Raw genomic sequence first — 27,897 nt, 5'->3', positions numbered from 1 at the left:
CCTTGTACTGTTTAGGGCTGTTTCCAACCATCATTCATCCTAGCAGAATAACTATGGACTCAACAACTCTCATTGACAATATTTTAACTAACGTTATATCCGGTAATCTTAGTGGGGGACTACTGGTCAGTGATATCAGTGATCACTTGCCAGTTTTCTCAGTCTTTGCATTGGAGGGTTGTTGTATGTATCGAACCAATATCAAATTCATGAGTAGAAAAGTAACACCTGAAACAATTGATAATTTAAGGGAGGATTTATCAAGTCAGAATTGGTCAGATGTTTTTGTTGATGATGTTGACAGGTCATATGATGCTTTCATTTCCATTTTTTCCAGTTTGTATAATAAACACTGTCCATTTGTTGACAAAATATATAGAAATCAATATAGCAACAAACCATGGATAACTAAGGGACTTCAGAGGGCATGTAAAAAGAAAAACGTACTATATAAACAATTCATAAAACTACGAACTAAAGAAGCTGAAAGTAAGTATAAAACATATAAGAATAAGTTAATCAATATCATGAGACTCAGTAAAAAAACATATTATAATGAGTTACTTGTCAAAAATAGAAATAACATCAAAAACACATGGAACATATTAAATGAAATAGTAAAAAAGAATAGAGTAACTAGAGATTATCCTTCATTTTTTCAGAGTAACAACTACATCACGATTGATAACGACGAGTCTATTGCTGAACACTTTAATGAATACTTCGTTAATGTAGGTAAAAATCTTGCCAGTAAGATTGACTCATCAACTAATAACTTCTGGGTAAATAATTCAACGTTTAACAAATCTGTTTCAATGTTCATTGGTGGTACTCATGAAAGGGAAATACTTGATCTGGTTCATGGTTCAAAAAGTAAGAAATTGACTGATTTTAATAATTTGGATATGGCTTTATTAAAAAAAAGTTATTGATTGTATAGTAAAACCGTTCAATTATATTTGCAATATGTCACTAAGTACTGGCAAATTTCCTTCTCAAATGAAAATAGCCAAAGTAATTCCTCTGTTTAAAACTGGTGACAAACACACATTTTCTAATTATAGACCTATATCACTCCTGCCACAATTTTCCAAAATTTTGGAAAAAATATTTGCTAAAAGATTAAATGATTATTTACTGAAGCATAACATCATTTGTGAAGAACAATATGGATTCAGAAGGTCTCGAACTACATCACATGCTTTGATGGACTTTGTGGAAAGTATTGCAACTGCAATTGATAATAAACAATACACAATAGGTGTTTTTTTGATTTACAGAAAGCGTTTGACACAATTAACCATGGAATACTATTAAGTAAACTGCAGAAATATGGAATCAGAGGTCTGGCATATGAATGGATAGCTAGTTATTTACAAGGCAGATTTCAGTATGTTCAATTCAATAATACAAATTCTGAACTCAGGGATGTCACATGTGGGGTGCCGCAGGGCTCAGTGCTGGGTCCTTTGTTGTTTATAATCTATATAAATGATATAAGTTGGGTGTCGAGTTCACTGAGATGTGTCCTTTTTGCAGATGATACAACTGTGTTCTGTAGCGGTGAAAATCTTGAACAGCTTCTGGACATAGTGGAGAAAGAACTGGAAAAATTTAAGGTTTGGTTTGATGCTGATAAGTTGTCACTCAACCTTGGGAAAACTAAATGTATTATATTTGGAAATAAACAGGCACCCAAATGTAAACATTTAACTATAAACAATAAGGAAATTGAGTTAGTAACAGAGAATACATTTTTAGGTGTTATAATTGATAATAAACTTAGCTGGAAACCACATATAAATTATGTGAAATCAAAATTGTCAAAAACTATAGCCATTTTGTATAAAGCCAAAGACCTACTGCCGCAAGAAGGGTTACTTACTTTATATCATTCTCTGATGGTACCATATATGACATATTGTGTTGAGTCATGGGGAAACACTTACAAATCAAATACCAATCCAATATTCCTTTTGCAAAAACGAGCCATACGAATCATCTGCAATAAACAATATCGTGAACCAACTCATTCTCTATTTGTGTCTTTAAATTTATTAAAATTCATTGATTTGGTCGATTACATTACAATTCAAACTTTATTTCGAGCGAAAAACCAAGCCTTACCGAGACATGTCCAGAGTCTGTTCCGATTGAGGGAATCCAGATATAGTTTAAGAGGTTGTGCAATTTTTATGAAACCACCAGTAAGAACAAATGTAAAGGGTTTTTGTGTGTCTGTGGTTGGGGTGAGGAAATGGAACAAATGTTCAACAGAGGTTAGAATGAGTAGTACCTTAGTGAGATTTAAGAAACTACTCAAAAAGAACATTATGTCTAAGTATCATAAAGAAGCAAATATAATTTGATTTATATGGAATGTTCAATTTATAAGTGGGACTTATTGTATATTTGAATGTGTGGGTATGTATATGCGTATGTAGATATATAGATATGGGTAGGTGTATATGTATATAAGTGACTGTGTATATGTATGTATATATTTATGTTTGTAAAGTATATATGTATGTATATGTGGCACAGCCCAAGCAGAGGGTCACCCCCAAGAGCCTGGTCTGCTTGAGGTTTCTTCCTTATAGGGAGTTTTTCCTCACCACAGTTGCCTAGTGCTTGCTCTGGGGGTTGGTAAGGTTAGTCCTTACTGGCATAAAGTGCCTTGATTTGACTTTCTTATGATCTGGTACTATATAAATATAATTATAAGTGAATAGTATATTGATGTGTATGTCTGTGTGTCGACATGTAGTAGTGAATTTATATTTATGTAAATATGACTGATTAGAATTGTTGGACTTGTACTAGCAGGGGTGGGTGCTAATAAGCTTTGCTTCAGCCCACACCCTTTCAGACTCACTAGTTTTGTCTGTTTGTTTGTGGAATTGTTCATTTTTTTCTATTTGAATATTTTGTGTGCCGAATTAAAAAACTTTGTCACTTTGTCATGTTAAAATATCCAAGTTTATAGCAGAAATAAACATGTTTATTATTTATAAAAAAAAAAAAAAAAAAAACGATGCAGGATGGGCGATTAACCTGAAACTCTGTGTGATCCAAAAAATTCTAGCACGAATAGAAAAATCAGCTGGAAAAGAGCCAAAACTCACACTGGCACCAGTAGATCATGGCAGTGTTCTATTTATTTTGACACTAGTTATATCAGACAGTTATCTAATTACAACTTGTCTTTTTTTTTTTTTTTTTTTTACAAATAAAAAATGGCATATTTTACAAAACCACATTTATCTGTAGACACCAACATGTGACACACCTCACATTAATGTGTTGGTTTACATAGAATGAATCAACCAATCAGCCTTACCGGTGGCACATTTTACCCAGAATGCCATCTGTTTGTGTTTGTTAAAAACTTCAGAATTAGTGCATTATTCAACATTAAAAGATATGTTATATTTTAGCTTTGCACAAATGACAGAATTGACATTAATGGTGTTATTCAATCAGTATTCATTTTATTTATACACCAAACCATAACTCAGCACTGCTTTATTTTCCAAGACCTCGGTCTGACGGTAGCGTTGTGATTGGGTAGAGAGTTGAGCATTGTGGCTCCTCTTAGTTGCTTCTGTGCTGGAAGCCATGTGGTAAACTGGAGCTTCCAGCAGGGGGCAGGATGCTCAAAGACAGAAGTGCTGACTCTTTGCTTGGGTCTGTTGTCACTTTTGATGCTTCCAAAAGCGATCATGGTGTTAAAACTCAAAATCAGCTTCTTAGTAGTTCCAAGTGTACTGGAGACAGTACTGGAATTTATCGGCAGCCAATCTGCTCTGTGTAAGCCTGATCCCGTCAGATCTCAGAAGCTAAGCAGTGCGGGACCTGGTTAGTACTTGGATGGGAGACCTCTTTGGAACACTAATGGCTGTGTGTGTTTCTCCAGGTAACACTGGAGTTGCGTCAGGAGGGGCATCCGGGATAAAATCCAAATATCAATGCGGATCTGGTTGTATCCGCTGTGGCGACCCCGAACACAAAAACGGGAGCAGTCGAATGGACAACAACCGCATCGATTATCGGTTATCTGTAACTTCCAGATACATTTTTGGGTGGTTTATCGTTTTATCTTTATCGAAGATAACTTTTCAGTTATCTGATTATCTGTTATCGAAGTTAATTCTTTGGTTATCTGTGCCCACCACTGCGGAGGATGAATGGCACTGTAATTGGCATCAGGATCTCATAAACAGGGCTGTGAAAATGCCACGGATCCGCAGGATTCCACAGATTTCATCATGGGGGGGGGTGTTAGTGATGTACTCTTTAATCGTGAACATCACTGAGTTTTTAAAATGCTTATCGCAAAAGTCCTCTTTTTTTACGACATCGTGTAAGTTTTATAAGTCCGCGGACACTGATCTGTGTGTTACAGATACAAATCAGTTTCCTCGAATCCGTGGAGTTTCGCAGAAGAAAAATGCCACTCAAAGCGTAGCTGTTACGACAGTTGTCGTAAAGCAGGACTGGTTGGTTGCTGCGGCGATGCTGTGTGGCTCCTGTGTGGCACTTAAGCTAAATGTAGCATGTGGACATCCCAAACTTTTAGAGCTTTCAAGTTTTTAAAAGAAAATTTGTGCAGCATGTCTGTGTCATGGAGCGACGTCGCACAGAGAGAAGATGGTGAGAAAGACTGAAAAAGTCTTATAAGTACAAGAATCCCTGGAATCGTTGCTGGCTTAATCAACACACCTGAAAGATAAAAGAAACGGGAAAAGTGAACTGTCCCCTCTGAGGAAACATGGTAAGAATTTTTCTCTCCCTGGAAAATAAACGTTCTGCTGTTCAAACAGGATTTTAGATAAGATTATGTGACTTTTTTCACTAATCTAGATTTTCTTTCATTGTAAAATAGACATTGTAGCTTTGAATGGATTTAGGCTGCATGAATTTACACAAGAATATAAGTGACTTTTTACTATAAGGCAGTGATTCTCAACCGGGGTGCCGCGGCAACCTAGGGTGCCGTGATCGATTGTCAGGGGTGCCGTGGGCAATTATCAAATATCACCATTATCGGGTGTATGTGCTGTAATAGTGTGGCAGATGATGTAATGCTCTTTTATTCCAGTAGATGGCAGCAAAGCGCTCTACTATAGTATAATAGACATACTTGCGCACATAGCGTTCTGCGTCTCCATGGTTACGGGTTGCTGACTACAGCGTGAATCTCAGCTGCTCACGGAGCATGGCTCCTCTGGGGAAGGAGAAACCGCGTTGGCTGTGGAGGTATGCGGGGAAGGCGGCCTGACCTCCGTTGATGTCACCGTGGTCAGACTTGAGCCTTCTCGCTCACAACTGGGTTCGCTGAAGGCAGCCTCTGCACTCCGTGAATATTAGAATGGCAGATTATTGTGAATAAAAGTGTCGACACGTCTAAAAAAAACACTTGAGATCAGAGCGCAAAATGCTTGAGGATTTTTGAAATGCGGTGTTTTCTGTATCGTTTTTCTATTGCGATAATTGGGTTTTGTGCAAAACCAGAGGCAATAGAATTGTAATATTATTTTGGTTGGTTGTGTGCCGCAGGATTTTGTAAATATAAAAAGGGTGCCGCAGCTCCTACAAGCTTTAGCTGTGGTTTTTGAGATGCTGCAACAGTCTTTTCATAAATAAAGTTTTTTCATAAATTTCATGTAGTTTAATTGTTCTGAGTTGATGCATAATTTGGTTTAGAATTAAAAGGAAAATCATTCTAGGTCCTACTTCCACGTCATATTCTGTTATTTCAACATCATTATTGACAGGTCAAATAAAAGGTTGAATGTAAGATCATTTAAATATCCACTAATTTTGAGATTTGTTCTTCCAGGAGATGCTGAAAAAGTATCATTAGATAAAAATTTAATTCTGGGGCCCCACAGGGCCCTAGACCCCGGCTCCTGGACGCTGAACCCCCCCAAGACCCCCTGCAAATTTTCCTCGGATTTCAGTCAATTCAATCAATTTTATTTATATAGTGCCAAATCACAACAAACAGTTGCCCCAAGGCGCTTTATATTGTAAGGCAAGGCCATACAATAATTACGTAAAAACCCCAACGGTCAAAACGACCCCCTGTGAGCAAGCACTTGGCGACAGTGGGAAGGAAAAACTCCCTTTTAACAGGAAGAAACCTGCAGCAGAACCAGGCTCAGGGAGGGGCAGTCTTCTGCTGGGACTGGTTGGGGCTGAGGGAGAGAACCAGGAAAAAGACATGCTGTGGAGGGGAGCAGATGGAGAGCATTTCACAATTTTCATTTCACAGCCCTGCATAAAGATGTCTCTGCACATCCAAATTACCATTAATAAAATGCACTTATCTACCATCATGGGCCTCTTTGATCATAATGTTGATCTCAGCAAACCACTTGTCCATACTTGGAATTGATTCAGTAGCCTTGATTGAAAAGGATTTAATGTTTATTACTGCAGTGAAAGAAATACTCACTTACAAAGATAATCAGTCTTTGCTGTTCTGGATAGATGCATTTCTCACAGAAGTTACTCCATTTAAAAACTATGGATTTTACCAGTGCTATATGTCCCAGTAGTGTAAATTGCACACATTCCTTGTCTTTGACCTATTTTTTGCTTCTGTTGGTCCAGAGCTTTAACTGTCATAGTATATCACTGCATTTGTGATGAAATTGTGCTGGTGAATAATAACTTTTGCAGTACGTAGGAGACATTGGCCTTTTTATTTTTCTTGGAGGCATTCAGCAATTATTCATATCTCAATTTTCCTTTTTGATTGCATTTTTTAAAGCTCCCTCTCTATCTCTTGCTTAAAATAGACGCTCCCCACCCCCCTTTTCAGTTGTCTCTGAGAGATCAAGAGTGGATTTTACGATCCAAAATTAGTTCACCATGTGTTTTGCTCAAAGGGGACCCTAAAAACAAAGCCCACTCTTTCTTATTGAGATTCACAGAAAAATGTGACGTCCTGCATATAATCCATGTGTTTTGTTATGCACATAATTTACATTAAGCCTGAAACCTTGTTCCTTGATGAAACACATTATTTTGGGAGTTATGTGTAGTGAGTGTTTAACCTGAAAAAAACCTTTCTGCACTGAAAGTAGAAACCTGCTGTGTTGTCAGTTCTGTTGTTTCCATAACCCTCTGCTTCTGTCCACCAGTCCATCCTGTTACTGGGAGGAGTAGCTCTTGCCTGTCTGGTGCTGGACCTTCTGTTCCTGCTCGTGTACTCCTGTTGCCTGTGCTGCCGGCGGAACAAAAGTGAGGATCAGCCAAACGCTGATTGCTGCTGCACAGCTTGGTGTGTCATCGTTGCGACACTTGTATGTAGGTGAGTGTAAACGCGCTGTTAAACAGCTACTTTTATAGCTCATTATACAGAGAGTCGTGACTCATATCCAAAGTTGTTTGAGAGTATTGTTGGAGGAATTGTTAGCAATTTGTGCGTGTATTTCTTCCCATGTTTGATGTTTGTGCTTATTGGGCTCCAGACAGATAAGAATTTGTTAATTAATTGTGGTTGACTGAGGTTTTGGCCATTTACATGAAGAAAGGGTAGACAAGCTGTTTTTTTTTATCCTCATATCTAGATAACTGATAAGATCACACAGATTTCAGTTGATTTGACTAAAGTCTTGAAAGATGAAGACAAAGAATCAGCAGTTCTTCCAGGACTTTGCAGTTATGTGTCATCACAATTACAGACGTAAAGTAAAAGAATGCATTGCCCACAGTGGCGGTGCCTATATAACTGATGCCAAAAGAAGAGAAGTAGTAAATCCTATACAGGCCCTAAACCAGGTGGTGCCGGTGCTTATTCCTGGACTGTGTAACGTGAAGAGAATGAGAGTCTACAACTCCCCCTGGACAGGACCTCGGTCCATCACAGGTTACTTCCCCAGCCATGGCCAATATCAATTCAGAGCTAGGTGAACTGGGACAGTGTGGATGAAGTGCCTTGTCCAAGGAAACAGACAGGTATTATAATTGGGAATCAAACCCAAGTCTCAATATTGGTAGACCTGTTTCAGAATGTCCAGAGAATCACGTCTGGACATTGTCCTTTCACACATGTATCACACAATGAAAGATTTGGTTTAGGAAAGGAGTAACGTCTCGGTAGAGAGAGCGGGAGAAGGGACATAATGCAAAAAGTACACTGCAGAAATCACTCCTGCCCTTCCTCAAATTTGTGACATTTTGGCATTGGTCCTTACTGACAGTAGTTCATAGTCTTGTGTCTCTGGTTGTACCTTTTTGATGTAGTAGTGGTTCAATGGCTTTGGCTCTCCTTCTTTACCGTTGGATGTTTGTGTTCTGGTTTTGCACCTGTTGCATGATGGAAACATTACACACTGTACAGTAGTGTTCAGAATAATAGTAGTGCTATGTGACTAAAAAGTTTAATCCAGGTTTTGCGTATATTTCTTATTGTTACATGGGAAACAAGGTACCCGTAGATTCAGTAGATTCTCACAAATCCAACAAGACCAAGCATTCATGATATGCACACTCTTAAGGCTATGAAATTGGGCTCTTAGTAAAAAAAAAAAGTAGAAAAAGGGGTGTTCACAATAATAGTAGCATCCGCTGTTGACGCTACAAACTCAAAACTATTATGTTCAAACTGCTTTTTTAGCAATCCTGTGAATCGGGAATCCTGTGATTTCTTCACATCTGCGAGGCATTCATTTTGTTGGTTTGGAACCAAGATTTTGCTGGTTTACTAGTGTGCTTGGGGTCATTGTCTTGTTGAAACACCAATTTCAAAGGCATGTCCTCTTCAGCATAAGGCAACATGACCTCTTCAAGTATTTTGACATATCCAAACTGATCCATGATACCTGGTATGCGATATATAGGCCCAACACCATAGTAGGAGAAACATGCCCATATCATGATGCTTGCATTACCATGCTTCACTGTTTTCACTGTGAACTGTGGCTTGAATTCAGAGTTTGGGGGTCGTCTCACAAACTGTCTGTGGCCCTTGGACCCAAAAAGAACAATTTTACTCTCATCAGTCCACAAAATATTCCTCCATTTCTCTTAAAGGCCAGTTGATGTGTTCTTTGTCAAATTGTGACCTCTTCTGCACATGTCTTTTATTTAACAGAGGGACTTTGCGGGGATTCTTGCAAATAAATTAGACACAGGTGTCTTCTAACTGTCACAGCACTTACAGGTAACTCCAGACTGTCTTTGATCATCCTGGAGCTGATCAATGGGTGAGCCTTTGCCATTCTGGTTATTCTTCTATCCATGTTGATGGTTGTTTTCTGTTTTCTTCCACACGTCTCCGGTTTTTTTGTCCATTTTAAAGCATTGGAGATCATTGTTTTGCACCTGCGTATAAGTTTTCCCCTCTCCAATCAACCATTTAATCAAACTATGCTGTTCTTCTGAGCAGTGTCTTGAACGTCCCATTTTCCTCAGGCTTTCAAAGAGAAAAGCATGTTCAACAGGTGCTGGCTTCATCCTTAAATAGGGGACACCTGATTCACACCTGTTTGTTCCACAAAATTGATGAACTCACCGAATGCCACACTACTATTATTGTGAACACCCCCTTTCTACTTTTTTTTTTACTAATAGCCCAATTTCATAGCCTTAAGAGTGTGCATATCATGAATGCTTGGTCTTGTTGGATTTGTGAGAATCTACTGAATCTACTGGTACCTTGTTTCCCATGTAACATTAAGAAATATACTCAAAACCTGGATTAATCTTTTTAGTCACATTGCACTACTATTATTCTGAACACTACTGTATGTGACCTGTGCTAGTCACACATGTACTCAGTCGGGCATTGCACAGAATTTGTGCCCTGGAGGTGGCTGATTAAAAGTCCCTTTAATGGCTGGTCCGACTGATTTGGATATCTGTATTTTTGTTTGGAAATGTTGCGCCATGAAGGAGACTATCACACATGAGATCATGAAAATGACTAAAAGATTTACCCTTTTTTTTTTTTTTTTTTTAAAAGGAAGGAAGTGCTGTGGTGAACAAAGATATTTTCCACCCTTTGCTGATGCTTCAGGAAGTGTTGAAGCTGAAGAACATGATTATCTCACTCTAACTATCCTGTGTGCGGATGTCTTGGCTTGAATCTACCCTGTATAAAAATATGTCGTCTGCCACATCTGGATATCGGCCCATGTACATAAAAATGTGTCCGTAGCAAACAAAGGAAGGCAGATAAAGTAATCATGGCTTACTTTGAAAAATATTCTTCAGTTCCATTGGGATTGTATAAACGGTGTTTGTGTAAGTGCAGAGTTAAAAGCCAGAGTTTTGCCAACGTAATGCAGATGTGCATTGATTAAATTCTAATGTTTTATTGATGTGCTGAAGCAGACAGTGGCTTCATTCTGACTGTGAGGACCCCACTGTCTGCACGTGTTTTAGTGATCCGTGAACAATGCTTTTATTTCCTGTTGTGCACTGCCTGTAGATGGGCCACTGGAGAGCCATCAAATGATTCAGCAGAGTAGTACAAAATGTTTGCCGACCTGATGAGTGCAAAAGATGAATTACAATCGCTGCATGTGCACGTACTTGTACATATGCACGCATCTTTTTTTGAGAAAACTGGATTAATCCCAGTAGATTTGGCTAATTTAGTTTTCACAGCTGTTTGTTTTCAGTAGTTTTCTATGGGCAGCCAGTATAGTTTTCACATGTTCAGATCCCAGGCAGGGAGATTGAGTTTGTTTCAGTGCACGCCAGTTTACCTCTGTCAAGAGGAGATTGTGAGAGGAGGGATTATCAACACTTCAGGTAAAAAGAAAAATTCACTGAGTGCTGTTCGCTGAATACTTGACCCAGCTTGTGCTTCTTTTGCATGTTGATGCTACAAAACTCGTTACAGCAGAATTGTTTTCATCTGCGGTGGCACATGGTTGGTAATGATGTGATCCACTGCAACTTTACAGTGTAAAAGAGACAGGCTATAATTTACTTAATTGCGACATAGAAAAGAGTAATAGCTTTTTGGACAGTGTCATATTAAAATAAGTCTGGCTGTGATTGTTGCTTAAGAAGGATGTTATTTTTTGTATTGTAGCTTAATTTCTCTCTGTTATGTAAAATCTGATATTCCTGTTTACCTGATATAACACTGATAGTCTCTGAACTAAAATAGTTGATCTTTCGGTGTTCGCCTTTCACCATCATTAAAAATGACTGTCTGGTTTGTTATCACTGAGACAAGTGGAAAAACTTGAACTTTTTAAATTTTTGGCACCGCATTCTGATAAAGTAGGGGGCTGCTGCTTTCACAGGTAGCATGTCAAGTCTGGGAGCATGAGTTGGTGCCACTTGTCACTGCATCCACCTTACTATAGAGCTGAATTGGGTCCTGGATAGCAACCACCCAGACAGGCAACCAGCACGTCCCCACCTCTCAAAAGTACCCATCTGTTTGCCAGGTCAGATGTGGGTAGCCCGTAGGCCTTCTTCAGCTGCTGGAGTCCTCAGTGCTGAGAAAGCTGCATGCTGGATCATGCCCAGCGAAATGTACCACTTGGTCAAAATGTTGTAGTCGATGGTGGAATGTTCCATCATCCTCTCATTGGAATCCTGTTTGCCATCTAACACACCACACTGGCATATCAGTGCAGCATTGGCACAAAATGATTTGCTGGTGAATATCTTGCTTGATGAAATACACTCTGACGTAGGGTGTAGTTACAGCTGCAGGCGCGAAGCCTCCGGTCCTCTTTCCATGACAAAAACTCCTTTAACAGTGGAATGTGCCATTCATTTCCAAACTGGACGCTGTGTTTTATCCGGGACGTCGTCTGACTAGCACAGGAATTGTGAAAAGACGTGGACATCAGCACTTTTTCGGCACATTGAGACAGACATGCAGAGGAATTCCACGCGTCGCGGCAGTGCCGCATGGCGCAAAGCAACGCCGTGATGTTCTGGCATGTCCAGGCACATCCACAATTTCTCGGATAATCACTCGATGGAAAAACCACCGACAGCTGTCTGAATGCCATCTCAAAGCCGTCCTGTGAGACCAAAATGGAGGTGGTTTTGTCTCGCTCGAGTAGCGAATCCATAGTGACATGCGAAGCCTCCGCTCGGCTTTCCATGACAAAATCTCTTGTTAAAAGTGAAATCTGCCGGAAAATGGTTGATGTCAAGCTGCTGGGGGCCGTCCTTAAAGCGACAGTAACACTCCTTATTCTCTACCAAGCCCGTAACATTTTCACTGAAAGCCAGATAAATTTTTCTAATGGTTTCCAGCTGCCAGTCTCTAACAGTTTCTGAAAAAATTCTGATGGAAAAAAAGCCCAAATCATTCCGCCATTTCCTGACAATGAAAGTCCGCCGAGGGAGTGGACCACTCCTCACTCAAACCCTGCTCACAGGCGAATGACGCAACCAACAGGCGTGGAAAAACTCGCGCATGCGCACGAGGGTTCAAGCTTGTCTGACGCAATCACACGTGATTCAAATCCATATGGTTTTTGAAAAAAATAATAAGGTCGGATACTTTTCTAATAGACCTCGTATGTGTGTGTGTGTATATATATGTATGTATGTATATTTGTGTGTGTGTATATATATATATATATATATATATATATATATATATATATATATATATATATATATATATATATATATATATAATTACTTTAATAGACGACTTCTTGGATAAACCGGTGATCAGTAAAAAAAAAAAAAACCCTGTTATAACTTTTCCCTCTTTATTTTACAGTTTTTACACCTACGAGAATCTTCTGTAATGAAGCTTCCGACTGAAGTCGGAGTTGTACCATACAAAGCTTGTAGAGATAATCAGTCCTAACTATTAAGCATTAGTTGGATTTATTTATGTTTGTAGCATGGCCCAAGCAGAGGGTCACCCCTTTTGAGTCTGGTCTGCTTGAGGTTTCTTCCTCAGGGGGAGTTTTTCCTTACCACTGTTGCTCTGGGGGTTGGTAAGGTTAGACCTTACCTGTGTGAAGCGCCTTGAGGCAACTCTGTTGTGATTTGGCACTATATAAAGGAAATAAATTGAAATCGAAATTAATAGTGTGTGCTTGGGTGGATACAGCTTGGGACTCTGACGAGGGCGGTCGCATCTCCTCCACTCTCCCTTATCTCTGTTCTCTGCTTTAACCTTCAAGTCCCTACTTCACCAGACTGTGAATTCCTCAGATTATATTGGATTCTGGATCTATTGGACTACTATTGGATTAACCATGGAATTGATCAGGTGGTCTTTGAACGCTATTGACACCATTTTTTCTACAAGAAGGTCATGGCCGGGGATCCTACCTGCCCAGATGGAACGTATCCTGCGGGCTATGTTCTCGACACCTGGAGTTCCTGACATGTGGCATGCTTGGCGCCTTTCTCCATTGAGGACGTTGAGGATTTATTCATTTTTGTTCTCATGGTAGCAGGGGGGGGGGGGTGGTGGCTAAGTGGTTAATGCGTTTGGTTTCAGTTCAGAAGGTTCCGGGTTCAAATCCCACCCCTGCCACATTTCTCCATGTAATGTGGAGTTGCGTCAGGAAGGGCATCCGGCGTAAAACTTGTGCCAATTCAACATGCAGATCCACCTTGGATTTGCTGTGGCGACCCCAAGTGCAAACAAGGGAGCAGCCGAAGGGACTTACTTACTTACTGGTCTCATGGTAGCAGGGCTGGCACTTTTTGGCTTATGTGCTGCCCTGATCTACCGGAAAATTGGCAAGACGGCGGCATCAAGAACCACGGCCCCTCGCTTGTCCGTCATGATTAACGAGGTTGGCAAGGCAGTGCATTCTCAGACTGCAATGACTCTTGAACTCAGATGCAAATTGGATGACATCTTGGAGCAGATGCGTGCCTTGCAGTTGATGCTGGAGATTTCAGAGGCCAGTGAATATTCTTAATTCATAATTGGGAATATTCTTAATTCATAAATGGGATTTGGTTGTGCAAGTGGAACTGTTAAAAAGTGTTTTTCACTGCTCAAACCATAACATTACAGGCTTATCAAGCCTGGAGTTCAAATTGCCCGACTGTTTTCTTCCTCCCCACCCGCCTCCTATCCCCCATCAACACCCCCCTCTCCGGCGCGTGCTAACGTCACCCCTTCCCCCTTCGGCGGGGGTGGTGCAGTTTTAGCTGCAGCCTCCGTTCTCCCCCCCCCCAAGCTGACGGTGGTGCATCTCAGGGTTGCTGCATGACCTTCACCCACTTGCCTCAATTCGGATAACGGACTTCTTCAAACTTAGTGCACATAAACAATGTCAAATGTGTATGTGTTGTCTTTAATTCTGATGTGTGCCATTATTACAGTAACCAAGTAATAATTGTGGACTAATTACTGTCTGAGGTAACTGGAGTGTAAACATAATTTCTCCACTGTGAGATCAATAAAGTATATCTCATACATGTGTTCCTGATGAGTGAGTCACACAGGCAACCTCCTGGCACGTCCCACAAAAAATTTCTAAATACTCCGTTTGTCTGTTTTTATTTACTTGTCATTTAGAACCACTTGTTAAATGTAATATTAGTCTTGTGTTTGTGTAACAATATAGACATTAATAACAAGAGAGAAAACACAACCTGATGTTGCCCAGAGATGAATTTATATCTTTTATATATCTTAGTTTTGTCAGTGGACATCAGAAGTACTACTATCTGTTTACTAGTTTTTCTCCACATTTCCAGCTGCTTATGTCCGTGCAGTGGAATTCTTTAGTGCAGCCTGACATTGATGCAAATCAGAGCTGATCTCCTTTCTGAGTATGGCCTTTGTCACTCATGGTGTGGGGTTTGGGGCATAGCTGGTCCATTCCTCTTTGTTTCCATGGTTCTGTGTGGAGTCTTTCTGCTCAAACTGAAAGGACCCCGTTGACTGGGTTCTGAAACGACAGGGTTAATGTGGAGTTCACACGCTGCTTTCCCTCTCTAGCTTGTCTCTGTGCCGTCTCAGCGTGTCTTATTGAGCTATTCCCTCCTCCTCCTAACCACGGCTTCCCCTCCGTTCCTTTTGTCCCTCGTTAGTGCTGGCATTGCTGTCGGTTTCTATGGGAACGGAGAGACTTGTGATGGAGTGAATCAACTGACGTATTCTCTTCGCCACGCTAACCGCACAATCACTGGAGTGCAGAAGCTGGTAAGACTGAGCGCAAAAATTATACCCTGGTGTTTAAAAATTTATCATGTTTTGTTGTCGTGGGCATTTCCTGTTTGAGAGCAGTGTGTTGAATTCTGTTGGAACTCTGCCATGACGCTGCTTTGTCTCTGTGATTGATTTAGGTATACAACAGTACATCATCACTGAACCAGACAGTTGACGACAATCTGCAGCAGCTTGAGGCCCAGTATGCTCAGCACACAGACTACCTGTCCATCATTCAAAAGATGCAGGGCCAGCTGGATGAGCTGGTCAGACAGATGGGGGAGATTCCTTTCTGGGACAGCGCCAGCATCTCCCTGGAGGACCTGGCTGTCACTGTTGAGCTCTATGACTGGTACAGGTGAGGTGCTAATTGAGTGAGTCCATGCATAAATCAAAAAGTGTCAGAGAATCGTATACGTATACACAAAAAAATATATCTGGCGAAATAAATCATTGGATTAACCATGTCTACCAACAACAACAACAAATCCTCTTCCTTACCTGAAAGGAGGTTTTCTAGACTGATAAATTCTTTGTTGGTCTGTCAGCATGCGTACCCAAAATAATGACTTAAAACAATTACACAGGTCACTCTGGGCCAGGTTTGGGCAACAGTGTGCCTTTAAGGGCTGAGACGGTGCAGCAGGATATACATGCAAGTGATCGCCTCAGCAGTTTGTTTTACTGATGATGTCTTCAGCTCATCAGTAAAACTCTGTGAAATCACCTGCTGAAGTGATTGGAAACAGGGAAACCTGTTCCGACTTTCATGCCCCCGCCTGTTTGGGAGCATGGGATAGTGCCACACATTGCCGTACCTATCAGTCTACAGTAGCACCTTGAATCCTGTATGGCAGTCACCCTAGCATATAACTGGTCCAGCTTCACTTCCCAAAAGTAGCCATCTATCTGTCGTAGAGAAGTGAAACATGGGTGTCCCCTTGTCCTTCTCTGGCTGCTGGGATCCTCAGCAATGAAGCACCTGCGTGCTGGATCAAAGCTAGATCAAGGCATTGCACAGCCAATATGTTGGAACTGAAGGTTCATCACAGTGAAGCCGAAGCAGCGTTTGTTGCAGTTCTGGCTGAGGGCACAGCTCCTTTCATTTTTGGGGTTGGTTGCCAGGTCTGTGCTTTATAAGCCAGCCAATTGCCAGGTCTGCACTTAGCCAACCTGTTAGTAGGCAAGCTGAATCAAGCCGTTTCATCCCCATTTTTGCACTTTTTTGGTTCGCAGGGTGATCATAGTAGAACGGCGCTCTGTGGAATCGGGGTGTAAGTAACCATTGATTTGACAGTCATTCTCCTATCCGTTTGCATCAAATGATTGGCTTTGATCTGTGACCTTAGCCACTAACCTTACCTTGGGCCTAGTCCATCAGGTGCTGCTGCCCAGTGAGTGATTACAGATAAACTCATGAAGATGGACTTGTTCTGTAAGACAGCATTTTTGGGATAATTGTAACATGAATATTCTAGATATTTATTTCAAGTAATAAATATTATGTACTTGGCAGAGGCAATATATCCAGACTTGTGAAGACTCGACTGTTGAAATCCCCTGATGAGGCAGTATAAACCAAAGCTGCTCTGATGGATTCAGTATCTTATAGGAAGCACAGACTGCAATGATGAACATTATTTTATGTAGCATGTCATTGGGCACCTGATGTGATTACATTCTGAAATCTATCGGCTGCTTTGACTTTTCCATTTGTTCACCTGTATATCCAGAGTTATGTGTGTAGTTGAGACAGTCTAGGTGTGTTCTTGATGTCACTCTGTGTTACAGCTGGACTGATAGGTTGGTCGATAATATCAGCCAATACGAGCCTTTCATGAACGTATCAGTATCTGTGGGGTTGCCCCGATTTGAAAACTTATATTTTAATAAATAAACAAGTAGAGAAAAATGAAACAAAGAAATAATGGCCTTATGTGGTTTGTCCAGGAGAGGGCATTGTTTACATTGCTGTCAAGCATGGCTGGGATCCCCATCACTCCTTGAGATATAAGAGACAGTGGAAAAGCAACTGGCTGCAATTCGTTGTCAGTCAGATTAGGAATTTAACAGCAACAAGAGACAGAAGGTCACTATACTGCTAGCTCAGTATGGCCAAAAAATACAAGAAGTCTATTTTATGCCAATGCTGAGTGATGCAACTTGGCTACTGCCAACCCAGGTGAAGATAGCATAATGACAGCATTATGTATGTTGGTTGGTTGTTGATCATATTTGTAGTTTCTTATAATAAAGCTCATATTCAAAATATGAAACATCAAGTCTCAATTAAATTTCATTATCATAAGGGTTTGATAATAAAATATTAGCTATCATTGCCATTTTTATCTATTTGTTCAGGCTCTGTGTGCCTTGGAGTGTCATAACAGATGTTAATTCAAACCCGTAAAAAAAAAAAAAACGAGGTCTGTTAGAAAACTATCCAACCTTTTTATTTTTTGCAAAAACCATATGAATTTGAATCACGTGTGATTGCATCAGCCAAGCTTGAACCTTCGTGTGCATGCGTGAGTTTTTCACGCCTGTCGGTTGCGTCATTCGCCTGTGAGCAGGCTTTGTGTGAGCAGTGGTCCACCCCTCTCGTCTGATTTTTATTGCGAATAAAATGTCTGAACAATTTGGAGCTTTGCTATCCGAGAAACGGTGGATGAGCTGGACATGCCCCAACATGTCCTGTGAGGCTTCATCACGGCGTTGCTTTGCGCCATGCCGCTCTGTCCCGACGCGCGAATTCCTCCGCTCCTCTTTCCATGACAAAAACTCCTGTAACAGTGGAATGTGCTGTTCATTTCCAAACTGAACGCTGTGTTGATCCGGGACATCGTCTGACTAGCACAGAAATTGCAGAAGACATGGACATCAGCACTTTTTCGGCACATTGAGACAGACGTGCGGAGAAATTTGCGCGTCGGGATGGAACCGCATGGCGCAAAGCAACGTGGTGATGAAGCCTCACAGGACATGTTCTGGCATGTCCAGCTCATCCACAATTTCTCGGATAGTCACACGACTGAAAAGCCACCGAAAGCCATCTGAAAGCCGTCCTGTGAGACCAACACGGAGGTGCTTTTGTCCCGCACCATGAGCGACTCCGTGGCGCATCCCTCCGCTTCTGTTTCCATGACAAAAACTCCTGTAACAGTGGAATGTGCCGAAAAAGTGCTGATGTCCACGTCTTCTGCCATTTCTGTGGAAGTCAGACGACGTCCGGATCAACAAAGCCTTCACTTTGGAAATGATCTGGTTGTTTCAGCGGGGTTTCAGCCTGTCGATTGGCGCTCAGAGTGCGCCGCAGTCTCAGCCGCTGTGGGCGGTCTTTAAACCGGCTGGAGCACTCCTTAATCTGTGTAATCCCCATAAAATCGTCCCTGAAAGCCATCTGAATTTTCCGAATGGTGTCCACCTGGAGATCTCTCACAATTTCTGGAAAAATTTGATGCAGCAAAGCTCCAAATTGTTCAGACATTTTATTCGCAATAAAAATCCGACAAGAGGGGTGGACCACTGCTCACACAAAGTCTGTTCACAGGCGAATGACGCAACCGACAGGTGTGAAAAAACTCACGCATGAGCACGAAGGTTCAAGCTTGGCTTATGCAATCACACGTGATTCAAATCCATATGGTTTTTGCAAAAAATAAAAAGGTCGAATAGTTTTCTAACAGACCTCGTAACTAAGCAGCAGTGTGCAGCATCTCATTTTCTTTTGTGAGATTGTGCTTTAATGACATTTTACAGGCTATAAATGAGGATCACAGTGACTATTTCAGGCAGAATCCTTTTGTTTTTTCCTTTTTACCATTTTGGAAGCCTTTGACTGCTTTCTTGTGCTTTGTTTAAAACATGAACCCAGCATTCATTGTAAGCCCATGTTCAAGGCTCTAGACCCATAAACAAGGTCGGTGACAACGTTCAACTGTAAATGAATGGTAATTGTTCAATGCAGGAAAGACTAGTTATTGTTCTCCATATGGCTTTTGTATTGAATCGATTGAAAAGAAAATGGTTTTGGCTGTCATATGTCGTAGTTAATGCTATACATGGTGAAAACGTCTCAAAATGTTTGTATGCTTGTTACTGCACGGCATTTTCTAATCTTACTGCCATGTGTTTCCACAGGTGGCTGAGCTACATAGGGGTGCTCCTGTTCGATGTCCTTGTCTGCCTTTTAGTGCTGTTTGGTCTCATTCGAAATTCAAAGGGAACGCTTGTAGTGTGAGTCCATCATGACATCATGTGCATCAAAACTTGAGGGGAAAATGGTAGTAGAGCTCTTACTGTACATGAAAACATCAGTCAATCAGGGCAACCCTGTCACCACATTTTAGTCTAGACGAATTCATGCCACATAAAATGTCAGCGCAGTAAGTTTTTTGTCATGTACGTTTGTCATTTAGTTGCAGTTGTGATGCATTGATTAGAGATTAAGACAAATGTTGGAGGTGCAAAAGCACTTTAGTCTCAACTACACAAAACACTAGATGGTCGAGGACCTAGCTGAGACGTGTGCACATCATTTAGGAGAGGATAACTCAACTGTTCTAGACTAATATGACCCCATTGAACAATTTGGGATATGTGCCAAAATCTCTCTCTTGGATGAACAGCTCGGAAATGACCACGCCCCTTTATCATCCCGAGCGTTACTTCAAATACAGCTGTATTTTGTAAACTGTATTTTCTAAACAGCAGCTACAGCTTTTCCAAGGTATTCAAAATGTTCAGGATGATCAGTACGTGTTTGGGAGGGTTCTAGAAAAGTGTAAAATTTCTATTTTGATATTTTAAGAGAAATGGCTAAAATAAGTGGCTCAGCTTATTACCGTACATCGAAAGAAAATGAGCATTTCCCAAATATAATGAAATTTTATTTTCAGTCATACTGTTATCGACGGAATATTGATTTAAAGTGAAAAATACAAAACAAAACTTTTCTTTAGCAGACAGCAGTATCTAGAGATCATAAATGTTTTAAAGATTATCAGCAAAGTTTCCCAACAGCGAGTAATACAACGTAATACAACACCACATTAGTGTTTCTTTTTCAAACATCGTTTGACCTAATGTTTTCTCCTTAACGCCTGAATTTATATATCTGTATATAAAAAAATGTTTTGTGTGTGTTTTTGCCTTTAAGTTGATGGTAAATAATGTTGAGATTATTTATTATACTTTTGCACAAAAATAAATAGTAATTTTGGTATTTTGGTAATAATTTATGTTATGTTATAATCAATCAATCAATTTTATTTATATAGCGCCAAATCACAACAAACAGTTGCCCCAAGGAGCTTTATATTGTAAGGCAAGGCCATACAATAATTACGTAAAAACCCCAACGGTCAAAACGACCCCCTGTGAGCAAGCACTTGGCGACAGTGGGAAGGAAAAACTCCCTTTTAACAGGAAGAAACCTCCAGCAGAACCAGGCTCAGGGAGGGGCAGTCTTCTGCTGGGACTGGTTGGGGCTGAGGGAGAGAACCAGGAAAAAGACATGCTGTGGAGGGGAGCAGAGATCAATCACTAATGATTAAATGCAGAGTGGTGCATACAGAGCAAAAAGAGAAAGAAACGCTCAGTGCATCATGGGAACCCCCCAGCAGTCTAAGTCTATAGCAGCGTAACTAAGGGATGGTTCAGGGTCACCTGATCCAGCCCTAACTATAAGCTTTAGCAAAAAGGAAAGTTTTAAGCCTAATCTTAAAAGTAGAGAGGGTGTCTGTCTCCCTGATCCGAATTGGGAGCTGGTTCCACAGGAGAGGAGCCTGAAAGCTGAAGGCTCTGCCTCCCATTCTACTCTTACAAACCCTAGGAACTACAAGTAAGCCTGCAGTCTGAGAGCGAAGCGCTCTATTGGGGTGATATGGTACTATGAGGTCCCTAAGATAAGATGGGACCTGATTATTCAAAACCTTATAAGTAAGAAGAAGAATTTTAAATTCTATTCTAGAATTAACAGGAAGCCAATGAAGAGAGGCCAATATGGGTGACACATGCTCTCTCCTTCTAGTCCCCGTTAGTACTCTAGCTGCAGCATTTTGAATTAACTGAAGGCTTTTCAGGGAACTTTTAGGACAACCTGATAATAATGAATTACAATAGTCCAGCCTAGAGGAAATAAATGCATGAATTAGTTTTTCAGCATCGCTGTGAGACAAGGTCATCCATGTCCTTATGTCTGTAAGACAATCCTGCAGTTTAGCTAATTGGTGTGTGTCCTCTGGCTTCATGGATAGATAAAGCTGGGTATCATCTGCGTAACAATGAAAATTTAAGCAATGCCATCTAATAATACTGCCTAAGGGAAGCATGTATAAAGTGAGTAAAATTGGTCCTAGCACAGAACCTTGTGGAACTCCATAATTAACCTTAGTCTGTGAAGAAGATTCCCCATTTACATGAACAAATTGTAATCTATTAGATAAATATGATTCAAACCACCGCAGCGCAGTGCCTTTAATACCTATGGCATGCTCTAATCTCTGTAATAAAATTTTATGGTCAACAGTATCAAAAGCTGCACTGAGGTCTAACAGAACAAGCACAGAGATGAGTCCACTGTCTGAGGCCATAAGAAGATCATTTGTAACCTTCACTAATGCTGTTTCTGTACTATGATGAATTCTAAAACCTGACTGAAACTCTTCAAATGACCATTCCTCTGCAGATGATCAGTTAGCTGTTTTACAACTACCCTTTCAAGAATTTTTGAGAGAAAAGGAAGGTTGGAGATTGGCCTATAATTAGCTAAGATAGCTGGGTCAAGTGATGGCTTTTTAAGTAATGGTTTAATTACTGCCACCTTAAAAGCCTGTGGTACATAGCCAACTAATAAAGATAGATTGATCATATTTAAGATCGAAGCATTAAATAATGGTAGGGCTTCCTTGAGCAGCCTGGTAGGAATGGGGTCTAATAGACATGTTGATGGTTTGGATGAAGTAACTAATGAAAATAACTCAGACAGAACAATCTGAGAGAAAGAGTCTAACCAAATACCGGCATCACTGAAAGCATCCAAAGATAACGATACGTCTTTGGGATGGTTATGAGTAATTTTTTTTCTAATAGTTAAAATTTTATTAGCAAAGAAAGTCATGAAGTCATTACTGGTTAAAGTTAAAGGAATACTCAGCTTAATAGAGCTCTGACTCTTTGTCAGCCTGGCTACAGTGCTGAAAAGAAACCTGGGGTTGTTCTTATTTTCTTCAATTAGTGATGAGTAGTAAGATGTCCTAGCTTTACGGAGGGCTTTTTTATAGAGCAACAGACTTCTTTTTCCAGGCTAAGTGAAGATCTTCTAAATTAGTGAGACGCCATTTCCTCTCCAACTTACGGGTTATCTGCTTTAAGCTGCGAGTTTGTGAGTTATACCACGGAGTCAGGCACTTCTGATTTAAAGCTCTCTTTTTCAGAGGAGCTACAGCATCCAAAGTTGTCTTCAATGAGGATGTAAAACTATTGATGAGATACTCTATCTCACTTACAGAGTTTAGGTAGCTACTCTGCACTGTGTTGGTATATGGCATTAGAGAACATAAAGAAGGAATCATATCCTTAAACCTAGTTACAGCACTTTCTGAAATACTTCTAGTGTAATGAAACTTATTCCCCACTGCTGGGTAGTCCATCAGAGTAAATGTAAATGTTATTAAGAAATGATCAGACAGAAGGGAGTTTTCAGGGAATACTGTTAAGTCTTCAATTTCCATACCATAAGTCAGAACAAGATCTAAGATATGGTTAAAGTGGTGGGTGGACTCATTTACATTTTGAGCAAAGCCAATTGAGTCTAATAATAGATTAAATGCAGTGTTGAGGCTGTCATTCTCAGCATCTGTGTGGATGTTAAAATCGCCCACTATAATTATCTTATCTGAGCTAAGCACTAAGTCAGACAAAAGGTCTGAAAATTCACAGAGAAACTCACAGTAACGACCAGGGGGATGATAGATAACAACAAATAAAACTGGTTTTTGGGACTTCCAATTTGGATGGACAAGACTAAGAGTCAAGCTTTCAAATGAATTAAAGCTCTGTCTGGGTTTTTGATTAATTAATAAGCTGGAATGGAAGATTGCTGCTAATCCTCCGCCTCGGCCCGTGCTACGAGTGTTCTGGCAGTTAGTGTGACTCGGAGGTGTTGACTCATTTAAACTAACATATTCATCCTGCTGTAACCAGGTTTCTGTAAGGCAGAATAAATCAATATGTTGATCAATTATTATATCATTTACTAACAGGGACTTAGAAGAGAGAGACCTAATGTTTAGTAGACCACATTTAACTGTTTTAGTCTGTGGTGCAGTTGAAGGTGCTGTATTATTTTTTTCTTTTTGAATTTTTATGCTTAAATAGATTTTTGCTGGTTATTGGTGGTCTGGAAGCAGGCACCGTCTCTACGGGGATGGGGTAATGAGGGGATGGCAGGGGGAGAGAAGCTGCAGAGAGGTGTGTCAGACTACAACTCTGCTTCCTGGTCCCAACCCTGGATAGTCACGGTTTGGAGGATTTAAGAAAATTGGCCAGATTTCTAGAAATGGGAGCTGCTCCATCCGAAGTGGGATGGATGCCGTCTCTCTATAATAATAATAATGGTATGTTGCAAATTGGCGACAACAGGCATACTGGTCAATTTGGTATGTTGCATATTTGAGTCAAATATTGTAGCATATATGCGACAATAGGCGTTAAGGGGTTAAAATATCAAAATTAGAAATTTTATGCTCTTGTATGACCTTTCTAAACATGTGCTGGTCATTCTGAACATATTGAGTACATTGGAAAATCTGTAGCTGCTGCAGTTTAGAAAATACAACACTCGGGATGAAAAAGGGTGTGGTCATTTTTGGGCTGTTTGTCTCGGATACAGATTTTGGCACATATCCCAAGTTGTTCATTGGGATTATATTTGTCTAGAACAGGTGTGCTATCCTCTCCTAAATGATGTGCACACATGTCTAAGCTAGGTCCTAGACTATGATGCTTCCAGCAATTTGCTGAGAAGCAAATATGATTGTGCACATTGCAATGCTATGTCTGTTTTGCTGTAACATTGCAAATTAAAGGTAGTTGTGTCCTCTTGCTGTCTCTAGAGTGTGCCTGTTTGGGGTCGTGGCTCTGATAATCAGCTGGGCCTCCCTGGGGCTGGAGGTGGCCGTCTCTGCAGTAAGTGTATCTGTCCCAGCATGATTTATTTTGCAGCCAGTGCAACATAGTTCACTGAACATATTTGTGTAACAGTAATGTTGTTTCGTCAGCTAATTATGGCAGCATTTGGCCTTCAACAAAACTATTTATTACACTTAAAACAGCCGCTAGTGCAGCGATGAAGGTTTTGCAGGAAATGCCACATTTCTGTGTTTCAGGAGCAGACATGGTTTACAAAGGAAAGTTTAGGTGGTCACAGCTGTATGCTTGCTGTGTGTGAGGTTTTCCTTCTCAAACAAAGATTGTTTGAGGACAACAGAAAGTGCCACCCTGCCTCACTGTTGATGGTTCAAAAGACTGTGCTGCATCCACTGTCTTGAGCAGTAAAGGGATCACTCCACAAATGCTCTTTGTTGGCACATGGAGAGCAGTGTCAGTTGCTGGAGAGATACAGATGGGAGATTAAAATCTGACTCGTCTTTCAGTTAAGTTGTCTAACTCTTCGGATATTTAAATGTAATGAAATATCTCCAGAAGCTCCACTGGTCTGTGTGTGAAGCTAATGTTAGCTCATTCAAAGAGCATTTTATAGGAGTTAACAAGATCAGTGCACATTTGTACATAACATTTAGAACTTATAAATAACTAAAACACCATTTTCAAATGTTGTAATGTCGAAAAAAGCGTGGCTGCTACAAGCTGAACGGTTTCTTTCGTTCATAGAGAGTCAGCAATTCTTAGAAATTCAGTATTCTCTCCAAAATATTCCTACCTTAGTTATTTATTTGCCATTTTCAGGTTATGTTTATAGTTATAGATGATTTAGGAAATAACCCTGTTGTGTCTGATGATTTGCGGACGTTAATGCTGGAATCTACGGTTGCAAATTGAGTTTTACCGGCGATGCGTCAGCAGAGGTGGTACAACTCAATTTGCGACTGTCATCCATCATTAATGTCTGCAAATCATCAGACACAAGGGGGTTAATCCCATCCTAATCCAATTCCATCGTTTGCATGGTTTATTTTTCTGTAAGTAAATCGGTCGGCAAAGCTTACCGTAGCAACAGAGTATTCATGCCAAACTGGAAATTCTGTGAGCAGATCCACAGAGTTCTCTATCTCATCAACTGCATTGAGTAATTCTGTATCAGAATCCACATAAGTACTTTTGTATTTTGTAAGTTAAATCCATGTATTTCAGCATCGTCATTGCTCCGGCAGTTTCTCTCGCTCTCAGCTGACAGCGCCATTATTGACACCTGCCCTGCAACGCGGTCAGGTCGCGGAGTTATACATCAAATGTCTGTCAGTGACGCTTTCAAGATGGCGCCAGTGTTTGCGTTTTGCCGTCTGTCCCTACGAACTGTGGTAGTTTTCCTGCTGTTTTGGCTGCTTATATGGAATGTCAACTGTCTACTGGTTTATGATCGTCAATCACTCCTAAATATACATCAATCATGTGAGTGGCGGGGACGGGCTGGTCAAGATGGGCAGAGGATCTTCCACTTTTCACCTCCTGTGGGTATACTGGCTTACCTCTGCCGTTTTCCAGCTTGGTCTGCATGTAGAAGGCGCAGACATCGTGGGAGACGTAGCTGCAGGCTGACGAAACCTAAAGCCAGTTTGGCGTGTTCTCCTGTTGCTCTCTCTGGAGATATTGGGTTGGCATCTCTTCGCTGTATTTCATGGCGTTTTCTTGATCCGATTGCCTCCTCTTTGGATCCTGTGGTCGGCTCGGATGAGGTGCAACCGGCAAATCTCTCCTTTCCTTACCGCAGTGGGCGTGGGGTGAATCTACGGAATCTGCGGCCTCTCGCCCAGGCCCGACAGTCGGCGAATGCTCCGGCTCCTGTCAGGATAGCGCTGGTAAATGCGAGATCGCTGGCTAACAAAACCTTTATCCTGAAGGATTTTTTTATGGCCGTGGATTGGATTTTCTCTGTGTTACTGAGACTTGGATGACTGCTGGTGAGTCAAGTGCTTTCTGTGAACTTATGCCACCCGACTGCATGTATTTTAACTCTCCGAGAACGTCTGGACACGGCGGAGGCACTGCGACTGTTTACAAAGAACAATATAAGTGTAAACGGGTCAATATGGCAACATCTTATTCCAGCTTTGAATCTCACTTATTTGAACTTCGCTCTGACCTCCCAGTGTGGTGCGCTGTTGTTTACAGACCCCCTAAGTATAACAAAGATTTTATCAGTGATTTTGCTGATCTTCTGTCGCAAATAATGCCAAACTATGATCGGATTTTAATAGCTGGTGATTTTAATATTCATGTTTGTTGTCCTCTGAAGCCGCTGGCCAATGATTTTTTAGATTTGATTGATTCTTTTAATTTTGTGCAGTCTGTGTCTCGTCCGACACAGGAACATGGGAACATTCTTGATCTCGTTTTAACTTATGGTTTTACGGTCTCTAATTTAGAGGTTTATGATGCTGCTTTTTCGGACCATATGCCTATTGTTTTTGACATGCCTCCGTTTTGTCATATGGTGAAATCTTGTGCTCCTACTCAGCGCGGTCGTGTTCTTAATTCTTCCACTGCTGCTCAGTTCTCCACTGCTTTTAACGCTGTGATCAGTTCTTCTGAGTGTCTCGGCTTTAATTTAGATGTTGACTCCTTCACCTCTGAATTCAACTTGATCTGTCAGACTGTCTTAGATACTGTAGCTCCATTGAAACGTAGATCTTCCAAACGTCGATCTGAGCCTTGGATGAATGATGTTACGCACACTGTCAGGCACGAGTGTAGGAGAGCTGAGCGAAGGTGGAAGGAGGACAGATCTCAGTTGTCCTTCCACTTACTGCGTGACTGTTGGCGTTTTTATCAGAAAACTATGAAGGCTGCTAAATTTAAGTACTTTTCTGATGTTATTGATTCGAACTGTCACAATCCTCATGTTCTTTTTAAGATTGTAAATTCTGTTTTAAGTGCACCACAAATGGATTGTCTCGAGAGCTCCACTGAATTGTGTGAGAATTTTGAGTTTTTTTCTTAAAAAGGTTGCTGGTACAACCCCTGGCAAAAATTATGGAATCACCGACCTCGGAGGATGTTCATTCAGTTGTTTAATTTTGTAGAAAAAAAGCGGATCACAGACATGACACAAAACTAAAGTCATTTCAAATGGCAACTTTCTGGCTTTAAGAAACACTATAAGAAATCAAGAAAAAAAGATTGTGGCAGTCAGTAACGGTTACTTTTTTAGACCAAGCAGAGGAAAAAAATATGGAATCACTCAATTCTGAGGAAAAAATTATGGAATCACCCTGTAAATTTTCATCCCCAAAACTAACACCTGCATCATATCAGATCTGCTCGTTAGTCTGCATCTAAAAAGGCGTGAACACACCTTGGAGAGCTGTTGCACCAAGTGGACTGACATGAATCATGGCTCCAACACGAGAGATGTCAATTGAAACAAAGGAGAGGATTATCAAACTCTTAAGAGAGTAAATCATCACGCAATGTTGCAAAATATGTTGGTTGTTCACAGTCAGCTGTGTCTAAACTCTGGACCAAATACAAACAACATGAGAAGGTTGTTAAAGGCAAACATACTGGTAGACCAAGGAAGACATCAA

The 27,897-nt window shown here is 40.7% G+C and overlaps 1 protein-coding gene across 1 annotated transcript in view; it reads left to right on the top strand.

Annotated features, from left to right (window-relative positions):
• The window catches only part of ttyh3a (tweety family member 3a), a 66,966-nt gene that overhangs the window by 19,755 nt on the left and 19,314 nt on the right, over window positions 1-27,897 (top strand). The window contains exons 2-6 of the mRNA XM_034189901.1: window positions 7,152-7,321; window positions 15,013-15,124; window positions 15,268-15,488; window positions 19,271-19,366; window positions 24,247-24,319. Of these exons, the coding sequence (XP_034045792.1) occupies window positions 7,152-7,321; window positions 15,013-15,124; window positions 15,268-15,488; window positions 19,271-19,366; window positions 24,247-24,319 (672 nt within the window). The remainder of the gene's footprint in view (window positions 1-7,151; window positions 7,322-15,012; window positions 15,125-15,267; window positions 15,489-19,270; window positions 19,367-24,246; window positions 24,320-27,897) is intronic.

Source organism: Thalassophryne amazonica, chromosome 16, assembly GCF_902500255.1.
Source record: "Thalassophryne amazonica chromosome 16, fThaAma1.1, whole genome shotgun sequence".
Classification (NCBI taxonomy): Eukaryota; Metazoa; Chordata; class Actinopteri; order Batrachoidiformes; family Batrachoididae; genus Thalassophryne; species Thalassophryne amazonica.
This window is presented reverse-complemented; position numbering and strand designations above follow the sequence as displayed.